General features: G+C 42.7%; 1 protein-coding gene across 1 annotated transcript in view; it reads left to right on the plus strand.

Annotated features, from left to right (window-relative positions):
• Window positions 1–13,194, plus strand: part of slc49a4 (solute carrier family 49 member 4) — a 53,818-nt gene that overhangs the window by 21,104 nt on the left and 19,520 nt on the right. Inside the window, exons 5-6 of the mRNA XM_047602003.1 lie at window positions 1,548–1,656; window positions 8,151–8,218. Coding sequence (XP_047457959.1) covers window positions 1,548–1,656; window positions 8,151–8,218 — 177 coding nt within the window. The remainder of the gene's footprint in view (window positions 1–1,547; window positions 1,657–8,150; window positions 8,219–13,194) is intronic.

Below are 13,194 nucleotides of genomic sequence, written 5' to 3' on the forward strand. Positions count from 1 at the left end.
AAAGATTATGATTTAGGTTAGAGTGAAGATAATATGGCCAGAGTCCAGTCTGGCCCCAGAATGAATGTGTGAAAGTGATATTGACATGACATGATGAAAAGTCATCAATCATCCACGATTCTTTTAACAAAACACTGTTTTGGACTTGAGACCATGAATTAAACAACAGAAGCAATGCACCGAAATCGCACTTATTTTTCTTGAGAAGTTTAGTTCAGTTGTGCATAAAATGGTTTGTAAAAGGGTTTAATTCATAGGTCGTCAACAGGGGGTTGGTGACCCCTAGGGGGTCTGCGGAGGTACTGCAAGGGGTTCACAAAATCTTTGGTTGATTAGACATTTTTTATACATTATTTTTCCCCAACAAATTTAAATTTCTTTAACTACACATTAACATGAATCCAACATATTTTAGTAAAGGGATAAGAGACAGCCTAATATTGAATGCAAAATGATAATAATAATAATGTATATTTATAAACAGCAGTAGTTTAATATACATATAGTAAGTACTTCTACCCTCTGCCCTACTTAATATCTCAATCTCCATCCTTTTGCGGGTCCTTAGCCTGAAAAACGCTGAAGACTCCTGATTTAATTCATTAAATGTGAACATGTTCATAATGTACTTGTTCTTCTTTGCACTAAAACGAAGGGAGACATTTGGAGTTGTCGTTATATATAGGTTATTTTGCTGTTATGTTTGCGGTCCGGCTCCCTGGAGATGGAATTGTGCTGCATGTGGCCCCTGAACTAAAATGAGTTTGACACCCCTGTTATTAGGGGTTATAGGGAATGCATTGTGCCAGTGACTACAAACATGTACTCTGGAAGACAGCTGATGGCAAACGTCCAGATAACAGGAAACAAGAGAGGCTATGCTTGGTTTACATGATATTTCTTAAACCTCAATTGAAATAATTCTGATTGGACTTAACCGTTTAAATGGACAGTAAATAAAACACACCATTAAAACCAGACCAGCTTTGTCGATCTTTTCGACACACGTTTGAACAACTGATTGTTCTGCAGCCTCCCTAATACTTCCCACATCACCTGATGTTTAGCCCATCTGTGGCAAACATGCACAGAATTTATTAATTCCAACCAGAGACGAGCGATTGGATCAAATGTTAACATGGTCACTGGAAGCTAATATGTTGTTATTTATATTGATATTTAGGAGTCTTTAGATGCACATTAGTAAATAACAGCTGTTTTTATTACAATAGAAGATGCTGATGTCGAACGAATGCACCTTAAACACTAAAAATGATACTTCGATCTAAGCAAGATGCAGCCTAATCAGATCTATATAAGAAAGAACAAATTCATAACTCAGATAGACAGCCATCTTAGAAATATGAAGTGACAAGTGAATGCAGATAACAAATAAATAAAATCAACGAAATAGCAGCAAGAGACACTGCTGCTCAAATAACTGATCCATATTCAGATTTCTGGGACAGTCTGTATATAATCAGTTTGTTTTGTTAGATTTTTGTGAATGCGGCCTCGAATCTCTAATATATGTTTTTCCTCTTTAGCAACCTGCGGTTCCTGATGATAGCTCTGGCCTACGCAGTCCCCACAGGGGTGATTGCCGGCTGGTCGGGAGTCCTCGACATGGTCCTCACTCCAGCCAAAGTCAACCAGGTAGGCTGCAAACACGGCACACGGCCGAATAACATGCTACCTTTACATACTACCACTGATTCAGTGTGAATAAAAAGACCCGTAGTAAACTGGTACAACGCTGCACAGCGGCTGTGGAAGAGAAGCGTTTTCAGTGTAATCGCTTCTTTGTCAGTGCTGCTATTTTGCTCGTCTTTTTGTGAAAGTGCCCACGGAAGGTCGGCACTTGTTCTGCTCGACACTCAACACAGTTTTCATCTGGTTTACGTGGGCACGTTGCAACCGAGCGAAAGCGGAGCCTCGTCTTGTTTTTTTCTGCATAAAAACTAAGCAGCGGGAGTAGGTTGCCGCTTCATTTTCCAGGTTTGATTTTTTTTTTTCCCATTTTGAAAAAACCTCCACCTGTGCCAGCAATTTGCAAAGCCTTTCACACATTCTCGTAGCCTACTTAGATGAACAATGTGATGAATAGCTGGCAAGTTTTCTCTCCGGTCCCCTGGCTGCGTCTTGAAATATCTCTCAGAAGTTCTTCAGGCTGTCGGAGAGAGAGCGAAGCCTGTTATCGTCCAGATGATGTTCTTAAAAGTTGCTGCGCGGAAAACTCGCGTTACTTTTTTTAAAATCTGAAGCACTGGAGATGTTCAGGAATAATTGGGCGGAGGTTTCTGTTCTATCTAGAGAGGGTTATTTCGGTGTGGGAACGCCTGCTGACAGTTAAACTTTTTTTTGCCGTGAACCCTCTCAGACCCTCTCGTGAATACAGTGTTCAAAAAACCATCCCACACCAAATGAATTTCTAGCTCTAGACATGTAGGACTCTAAAAATAAAATAAACGATCATTTGTCTCGGTGCCGTTTTGTTCTCCTTTTTGCTGCGCTCCTATTACCGACACTTCACCCATTCTGTGTTGATGTTTTGTGAAGGGCGCAGTCAATTGCAGTTCAGCCTGAGACAGAAATTGACTGGTGCTACAGGACAGATAAAAGCTCTGGACGCTTTGCATCTTCCAAGTTTTTTCGACAGCAGTGTCTGAAAAGACAAAATGAGGATGTTTTCAAGGTTATCATCAGACGGCTGCTGCTGGAATGGAGATCACACACACTGAAGAGTGGAGGATGAGACATTTCTTGTCACTGCTCACTACTCTGTACTTCTACCAAGAGGTAGCAGAGGGCATACCAAGTCATTTATAGTGTCATTTGTTCTCAAAATGTTTTTTTTTTATCCCTGCTACTTAGGAACATAAGAAATAAGTCAAGAACAAGGCTTTGCAGGATGTCTCTCAGGTACAAAACTTATCTTCAAAATAAGCTAAACTGTATCAGAACAAGTTAATCTCTAATGCAAGAGAAGATTCCTAAAAAATGTTCTTTTATTCCTTGGTTTTTAGAGTTTGTTTGTAAAGTCAAACTGAACTGATGAAAGGCAAACACTTGATATTCTTCATGTCTAAGCTGGCTGCACACCCACAGATCCCAGTTGCATCTTTAACTTATTCATTTTTTTCTGTCTCCTGTAAGCTGTGTTGATTCTGTCAGATTCAAAAGCAGCGCAGGCAGAACGCGTACGGGGAGTGACATGAAAATTTGATCAAAACACAAAATGACATCCGTGTAGAGGCGCCTTCACCTTTTTCCTTTTTCTGTGAACTCCCAAGCTTTGACTTCGGACCAAAATATCTTCCCGTGCTGTATTCCCCTCGCTCTGTCTGACTCTTCTCTCTCGAGTAATTTAAAACATGTAGCAGGAGCCCCCAAACCTCGATTCATAGAGGAACAGAGATAGCAATTTCATACTTCTTATTCATTTCCTTACGCTTTCCAACAATTTGTTCATTTTTGGTGCAAGTGGGTGGTTACAAGCAGGCGTACTCACAAATAGATGCATTCACCTTGGAGCCAATTCAGTTCTCTGTGTTTAACTCATGTCGGTCTCTTATGATGCAACATCTACCTCCAGTTAGAAACACAGTTGTTTAACACTCGGAGCCACTCGGATCCTTGTGCTCAAAGGCCGCATCCGGATCCAATCAAATGCACCCCGCTCGCAAGTTTCCGTCGTCTTTGTTTATTCCAGCCGTCTGTCCTAGTCGCACGTTTCCACCTACTTTTGGAGGTCTCTCTTTTTTTATTCTTCTTTCCCGTGTGTCACGTCTCCTTCTCAGCAGACCTGGTGCTTCATGCTCACACACACTCATTTCCAATATGACCTCCGTATTGCAGACAGCGGGGAGCGTACGATATGGTATACTCGGTCTCAGGCGGCCATATATCTTCTGTTTTCACACCTCACCTCACCGCTCCTCTCTTCTCCTCCTCCTCCCTCTCCCTCCATCTTTGTCAGCATTTTTCTTTTCACACTTATCTTCCAGGGTTCTTCCTCAAAACGCAGATGCTTTTGTCATCTCTTTTTCAGACGCCCAGTCTGATTGAAGGTCACCGTGACCGCTGTGACGCAGCTAGAGCCATCATCTGTCATCAGATGAGGCAAACCTCGCAGATTACTTTTTCATTGTATTGAAAAAAAAAAAAAGCAGACTTATACATGTTTCCCATTGAAAATACCGGGTTGACACAGGATTTTCAGACCCAGGTCGACCCGCCCCTTTGGTGCGCTTTCGCATTGCTAGGTTTGGACCTCCAGCTGTGACAGCTGTGTGTCTGGTTTTTCTTCCCTGTCATACGTCATCACGTTGACAATGTCATCATTACACATTTAAGTGCATCGAATCCCGTCTTCCCCACGGATTCAGAGCAGCTCTTGGATCTCACAGTCTTTCCAATGCGCTGCCATGATTGATAAAAAAAAGTTAGTGTGCACAGTCGCGCAGTTCACATCAAGATTCCGGTGCATTTTCCCAAACATTACGTAGGGCTAATTCACCTATGTGCTTCCATTAACGATCATGTAACAACACATTCAGAGATCCTCCAGAGATCAGTCTCTTATGGGAGTAGACCAGAAACTTGGTTTTTGAGCTGCTCGCAGCCCTGGAGCTTCTACAATGACACGGTTTGACAGGCAGCCCAGAGACAAAATCAGAATGTGACAGGCAGGTGTATCAACGTCATGGTGTAAATTAGCGGATCAACGTTTAAGCCAAACTGATAAAATCCTGGATCGATTGCTGCGTCATTCAACCCAGGCCGAAAACCCGGGTTTTTCGTGTGTTGTGAAAAAGGGGCTTTATTCCACAGTGTCTTGTAGAAAGGGAAAATGGAGATTGACAGCAAGAAAAGCAAATAAAATATGCTCTACGGATGAAACAAAAACCGTTATATCACCAAGCCACATGTCTGGCCTCAGCTGCCATGCTGAGATTTAAGGACTTTGCTAAATATGACCTGGAAATGCACCTTGGTTCGACTCCTTGCAAGGATTGATTGAGTAAATGACTGGCAGAGGGGCAGATGCACACAGGGATCAGGTAGCTGGCAAATGGCCCAGCAGGAGGTAATAAGGTGACTAAACTGAAGCCAGAGTAAAAAACCTTAGGACGCTGACGGTGAACGTAGATCTCCAACTCAAGTTTTCATGTTTATTTCACTATGAATGCACATCCCATGTGTAAATCGGTGGAACATCAGCAGCTGTAAAGACACTGAGCTGAACAGAGATGCCAAACTAAGGAGCCGATTGACTGAAAGGCAACGTCTTTTGAAATTGTGCTCACGAGACTCTGGATTTGGAGTTGGTTCGGTTTACTCTCGTCCAGTTCTGTCGTTGTGCCTTGGGCACGTCACTGAAAGTACTACCTCTGAGTGATTATCCACATTCACTTGTGCCCTGCAGATACACTGGCTGCTACCATACAAAGAAATAAAAACAACAGGCCAGGTCCGTTTTCACGTCCTAGTGGTTGCACTGCAATCTTTCAAATTGTGTGTTTCCTTTTCAAACACCATCACGCTGCAGTTTCTGCCTTTCGACTGTTTTGAGATCATAATTTCCACTGTATTAGGGAGGAAGTGGGAGTTGGTGTGAAGCCAAGACGAGAGGCACTGGAACATTGGAACTGTAAAAGTAGAGACGGTCAGACAGAGGCTAAGGTTTCTAATTCTCGGTTTCAGGCTGATTTTAGAAATTGGGATAGGAAAGGATTGTGTAACAACACTGCACCTCTGGGGCTTGGATGCCTGCTGTGGGCACTCTGCAGGAGGAAATATGCGAAAGCTGCAGACAGAAGGATTGAGCGCAGGGTTTAGCATCGCCATAATGAGTCTATCTCAGGGAACAGGTGCTTCACAGCGCTCATCAGTCATACGTAGGTTTTCCTTTAACGGAGAGCCATTTAGAACAGTTATCCAACACTTCTTTTAGTCTAATTACAAAACCGCTTGGGAAGTTCGGGAGCACTTTTTAACAGCCGGGGAGCGTTTGATCTGCCTTCAGACAGAACACTCATTGCTATGAAAAATGTCTTTGTGTATTATCAGGATTACACGAATAAAGTAGAAAATTGAGGGAAACAAGCGGAGTAATGTCTGGAGCCTGGAGTCTTTTCTTCCAATATCCCACCTCCAGTCGTCTCCAGCTTATTTACAGGGTTGCTGTATAGCAGCCGTGATGATTAAGCTTCAAATGTGACCTTTTTAAGGGTTCTGAGGCGCTGCTGTTAATTAACTCTGTATCCGCACGTGGAACAAAGTAATTTGAGAATTAAAGTAGCTGTTCAGGCGATTTGTGTTTTACTTCCCACGTTGTTGCACGAACTGAACGTTACACATTTGAAAATCCTCCAGTCTGCACACGTTTCATGAGATTGTAGGTGTTTCAAATATTTCAGATCATTGTCATTCACTTGGGGAAAGAGAGCCAGTCACTTCCCAAACAATCAATGCATGAGTCTGAACCTGCACCATCTTAGAGAAGACTGGTCCACACATTCATCAAACATAGTGACACTTTGGCATTCATCATTTACCAGGCCAGCGTGCCTTTTCATTTGATGACCTTGGTCGTCCATATTTCTTCGTTATAGACTTTCCTGGCAGGTTGGCGCACTACATGACTAAGCAAAAAGCTCCAATCCTGCTTTAGATTCTACTATATCACCTTCCATCTGGTTGGATTTGGTTGAATGTGAGTTAAGGAGATTAATGGGAAACCAAACGCTTTCAATGGCGCTTCGTGACGTTTCCACACACTTGCTGGTAGGGCTGGTTGGTATGATCGGAAATCACAGTATTTTTCAAAATTCTGACAATATCACGTTTTTTTTTTTCTTTCATGCATAATCACATGTTCGCAACATTTTTGAGAGAGGAATTAATGCAGTCAATTGACTAAGGATGGACTATTTAACTGTGATGATGAGTAAATATTGAAGAATAAAACACAGGGTTGCATGGCCCCATGTTAACACTGACTGCTGATGTGGAAATCATTTATTTTGACATATTTATTCACATGTCAACTGCTGTGTCTGTAATCTCAATAGCAGCGCGACCAGCTACTGTAATAATTGTAGTCTGAGCGCAACATGTTTTTTCTCATTCATAAAAATCTAAAATTGAGGAATTGGGCATCTCGCAGCACAGCGTCCTGAATGCTGTTAATCAAATATACCAGTATGCCAGTATATTAAAAATTAATTCATCACAATGGAAAAAAATACCTGTATTTGGTATGAACCATATACCACCCAGCCCTAATTGCTGTATTTCCATTACCACCAGAAATGCACAAAACTTAACTATCACACATGAAAAAACTGGCAATGGAAATGCAAAACCCCTCAATTATTGAGGGGCTGCAGTGGTGGTAGGAGGTTGTAGGTGCAAACTGGCAGCCACGTCTCCATTCATCACCAGTGTGAGCGAATGAATAATGCATACAAAACAGTTGTAAGCGTTTCCGGCACCTGGAAAAAAGCACAATATAAATCCAATGCATTATTATTATTATTATTGCTAAAACTATTGCTGCAAGGTGTTTTTTCTGACATATCGATATAAACGTATAGCGCATTAGCAACACTTTTTCCAGATTTCCCTGTAACTGTGGTCACCGGAGATGACGCAGGGAGAATAACGTAACATCACGAAACTACAATTTACGAAAGTTTCAGCTCATTCGAAAAACACTTTTCAATTGAAACACGTACAACACACAACTGTTCTTTATTGAAATTTCAGAAATATCATGTATTTTGCGAAAAACTGTAATGGAAGCGCAGCCACTGGCTGGTTCTGAGTGTTGGTGACATTTCACCTCATATTGATCCTGCAGCACTCTCTCCGCTGTATCGTCCTTTCAGCCGACTTAAAGGGCTCAGTGTATGTGTTGGCTTTCATCTGCGTAAATACGAGGGGACAACAATCTCGCACACAACACTGCCAGGCAACCTGCCAGACATGATGATTGACAGGCCTCGGCAGACTTCAGACACTTACCGCCTGCTCTCTGTCTGGCTCCAAACTGCATGTTGAACACAGAAAAACCTCTTCCCCTTCTCCTGGTTCTTCTTTTTTTTTTTTTTTAACGCACCATCTCATTTTCTTTTTCCACCCAGGTGGACGCAGGCTGGATTGGTTTCTGGTCCACTGTCGGGGGATGTGTGTTCGGAGTGGCGGTGGCCAGGTAAGCTGCTTCTGTTTTTAAATAAAGATGATGTACACTACCTTTGCCCAAGCACATCTAGACTTCCAAGAGTCTGTGTTCATCGTCCCTATCGTCCCTATAATGGACGCGCTAATTAACCACAACCTCCGTGGAGCCGATGCGCAGCCTTCTCATCCATGCCATTGTGCGACCTTTACGTCGCGTGACGATTGAATTCGGCTTAAAATAACTTCAAAGCGAACGTAGTGAATTCAGTTCTATTGTCTGCTGTTTGCACGCCTCTCGAGTGGGGCCTCACGTCTCTTATTTGAAAAGTTAATTGGGTCAGTTTATGGAGCTAGCGCCAGCTCAGCTCAGTGAAAACTCGATGGACCCGGCGAGGCATCAAATTGGGAAATAAGCATTTACTGTACCTCTCATTTCCATTTCCAGACTTTTTTTTTTGTAGCTGAAACCGACATATTACGCAACAGCACTCAGCATAACACTACTCTCTGTGTTGTGTCTGAATCCACATTCGCTCGTCTCCCGTCACTTCGTAGCTGACAGTTGATTGCGAGGGGATGTCCAAGGCTCTGGTTGCCTATGAATCTCTCTAGTACATTTGCGTCTCCAAAAGCATCTGAGTGACATAAATCACAACATAAAATCTGCAAAATCTCCGATCAGCCACAGCATTATGACCACTGATGGGAGAAGTGAATATCTTCAACAATCTTGTGTCAGTTCATGGTTCTGCCGGGAAATCTTTGCATCTGGTATTTGTGTGGATGTTACTTAGAGGTGTAGCACCAACCTAGACCAGACCAGGCTGCCCCCTCCATGGCAATGACGCACCTTGATGGGAGCAGACATCCTCAACAGGATGCAGCCGGACTGAACAACTCAAAAAACATGAAGAACAGCAGAAGGTTTTGACCTGGCCTGGAGGAATTATCCTATCAGTAGGAAAGCTGTTTAGGTCAATATGTAACTTTGATGCAAATTGAACAAGTGACTGATTGTAGGTGTTTGCTTCTGGGAACATAATACAAAATGCAGCTGTGATAATTGTGCTCTTTAATTCCCAAAAGTATTTATTATGTTTTATGTGATCGCCCTGGCTCTGCCTGTGGCGCCTAACAAACAAGAGCAGAAAATAGGAGCAGTATTTTCCTCACGGTGGAACAACTCTGGCCAGTAGGTGCTGTTTATAGCTTTATTAATAACTAATAAATCTCTCGTAAAGAACAGTGGAGGTACTGACTCGGGGTAAAAAAGGAGATCTCTCTCTTGCTCCCCTCATCGCATCTCCCCTCTTTTAATATACGATGCGAGTCCAGCGATGCCGCAATAGAGCGGGGGGGGGAATTGATGCTAATGCAACCACCGCTTCACCTCCACTGATGGATCGGGAGCCGCGCTATGAAGACAAAGTGTGGAGTCGGCAGAAGTGCAGGATTCATTCGTGCCCTGATGGATATATGTTTGTCGCAGGCCGAGGGCCCAATCAGCACTTCCAGGCAGCCCCGGTGTTTTCTTTAAGTTGTAATCAGGGAAATGAGCCCATAACTCCCACTGTTAATCAATGAAGCTGTTTGCAGCACTGGGTGAAATAAATGTAAACAGAGACGTTGAATTATTGGTGTTGATTACATAGAGTCACCGGAGGGATTGATTGGTCTCTCCTTCGTGCAACAGTTGATAGTCTGATGAAATTCACCTTTAACAACTGTCTCTATGTCATTTGTGTTGCATATGCAACAATTACCCATTTATATCTAAGTATGACGGAAATAATACATTTTGAACATGGTTGGTATGTTCTTCTTTAGTTTCCATTTAAACTAGAGGCGTAAGAAGCAACATTTAGATATTAGGGACTATTTTAGTCCAGAAACATTGCACAGTTAAAGTCCACTTTTCTGTACTTATAATATCAAACATGATCAAATTTTAATTTCATCATATCCAACATAAAACTAGTATTTACACCAACTGGGCATAACATTATGACCACCTAGCTAATGCTGTGTAGGTCTCCCTTGTGCCTCCAAAACAGTTTTGACCCTTCTGAGGGTTCCTGTCCACACTTTGGTTGTATCTGGCAACAGGATGTTGTTAGTGGGGGCATCTCCACTAACAACTCGTCAATTTGGAGGCCAGGTCAACCTGCTGCATCTTGCTGGGGATGGTTGCTACCATCAAGGAGTGTCATTGCAATGAGGTGGGTCTGGTCTGGTCTAGGTGGGTGGTGCACATCTAAGTAACAACCACATGAATGAATGGCAGGTCCAAAGGTTTCCCAGCAGAACAATGAATTGTCACAGGATGTTATTACCTTCTCCTGGCTGATTGGTGTATTTACCAATCCAGCTGTCTCATTTTTGTCCAGTATTTTTTGACCCAAACCTGCCAAAAATCACTGCTATTGGAAAAGGAAGTGTCTTTTAGCCTAAACTGTCACGTAGATGCATAACTAGACATGGTGTGTAAAGAGAGGTCTGTCACATGAACAATGTCTAGAACGTAACTACGACCTGTCACTATGTCAAATGTGTGGAGTTATTTTAAGCTCAAGGAAAAAAAGAAAAGAAAAAACAGCCGAGGGCGACATAAGCAACGTTAGCGTTTCGAGACAGCAGGCAAATATATTTTACCAGTGTTAGTTTTTTAAGAGAGTGTAAATGATGGTATCAGATTGGTATCAGTATGAGCTGTTCGAAGACTGTATATCAGCACAGGACATGAAATAGTGCTGTGATCTATAATACACGGCACCATCCTGGCCAATAGTAATTATTGTCACGATACGCGGTGATATAGATCGTAACACGATTTTATGATTGCAAAATTGTCAGAAACAAATAAATAATGACACTAGTGGGTGACAGTATCTTTACTCTGCGATCAACTGCTTTCTACATTAAAAGTGAGTTACTGCAGCAAAAACTCAGAGGCGCCAAAAAGTTGTTTTTACTTTACTGCCACATAGTCGCCGACTCGGAGCGGACTGCATACTGTACATTACATCACCCTCTTTTCCGCTCGCTTTTCAACACCCACGCTAAAATGTGAGGTCAGCTTTTCAGATTTATCGACTGTGGAGACTTTGAAAAACTTGGAATGTGTGTAAAAAAAAAAGCCTTTTTTCTTTAGGAGGAGGGAAGGCCTAAGTGAAAACTTTAACCTGATTTTCATGAAGCCTTAAGGAAAGTTACACAGCTGTATATTTAAACATCCACCATCATCTTTTTGATACTTATTAAACACCTCTGTATAATTAACACTATGCTGTAACGTGGCCTGTTGGGATCTGACTATTTGAGGCTCCTGCACCAATTTGACGCTACAGCTACAGGCCAGAACTAATACAGAGCTTATTGCTACTGTAATGACACACCTACATATGGGCATCGAGAACCGATTCTTTAGAAGAACCGGTTCCAAGTCGCTCAACTCATCGATATCATTAGCCTTCATGCTTATCGATTCCCCTCATCAGTTCTTTTTGTGCTGACTCTTTACGTCCCAGTCCAGAAGGTGGCGGTAATGCACCTAAATGTTGTTTGCCAACCGCCATAAAACAAAAGAAGAAGAAGAATCATGTTTTCTTTGAAGCGCATCTTTCGCATCACGTGGCGATAACGAAGACGCGATGGCAGTGAGACTGAAATGGTCCAAAGTGTGGCTTCACTTCTCCAGAAGGGGCTATAACAGCTCAACATGCCATTTATGCAGCACCATAATTTCAAGCGAGCAACACCACCAACAAGCTGAAGCGTTTGTCGATTTGTCGAGTGTCACGTGTGCAACAATCTCCGGTTAACGTGTCTCAGCAGAGCAGTGCTAGTGAGGTTCCAGTGACCAATTTCCTGTTTGTTTATTGCACAAGCTCTTATCGCTCGTTTAGAAACTCTGTAATATTTCTGTTGTTTGCACAAAACTCCACAATTTTCTAATTGATTGTTTTGAATCAATAAAGATAGAACGCATCAAGAGGTTAACTGAGGAGCTTCGGAGATACAGACATTTGTATGGCTTGTAAGTCACCATTATTGAAAGTGAAGCAGAAAGTAGAAACAAAAAACCAGCTGGCAACTTTTTACAGAACAAGTCAGACTTTTCCTCCAGCACGGCATCATTATTAGAAACGTTCCCAGGAAGCTGGTGGTAATGAACAGGGCAGGAGAGCACTGTTTGTCCCCCGTCTCACCCACCAGCGGCCCTTAAGATGTTAATGTCGAGATGTGACTTATTATGTGCCACTAGCTGTCCCCTTTTTTCCCTCCAGCAGCACGGTGCTCTGCCAGCGCTGAGCGCCGTTTGCCACAGGGAGCAGGTGTTGCAGTTTCACATTTTAAATGGCTTAAACTCTCGCAAAACCTAAATTTCTCGAGGGATTAACATTAGCCCTTCGGCGATAATAAAAAAAAAAAAGAAAAGAAAAACAAAAAACTGCTTCTAAGAATTTTATTGCCAGCGTTGAACCAGTAGAGGTTCAGCTTCAGTTGGTGGTGGTGGTGATGGATGCTCCAAGGCTCCGAGGTGTGGCGCCCCTCATGAAAACATTTGACGAACAGTCTGACATCTGGTTAATTGCGTGGCCCAGGCGGAAGCTGATTGGACGACAGCGGCACACCGCAACCTTTTTCTCTCAAATTGAGAAGGGTGAAAAGAATAACCAACAGGCTCTGCTCGTTATCTTCTCATTACAAGCCCTGGGGAAAAAAAAAAAAAAAGAGGAGAGGGTGGGGGGGTAGGAGCTGAGTAAGAAGGAGGTGGTGGAAAACTGAACCAGGTTATTCTCCTTCACATCACGGAGGTCTGAGCTAGACAATGCTCCAGGTTAATGAGATGAGATGGAGCGAACACAAATGAGAATCAGCCACTGCCTAATTTGTTTTGCCTGCAAACAGGGACAATCTGTGATTGCATGTTGGTCATCATATTACATCGTCTGTTTGCTTATGTGCTGCATGTCCCTCACCGAGACGTGGACGTGCCCAAATGAT

The sequence above is a fragment of the Mugil cephalus genome, chromosome 12, assembly GCF_022458985.1.
Source record: "Mugil cephalus isolate CIBA_MC_2020 chromosome 12, CIBA_Mcephalus_1.1, whole genome shotgun sequence".
NCBI lineage: Eukaryota > Metazoa > Chordata > Actinopteri > Mugiliformes > Mugilidae > Mugil > Mugil cephalus.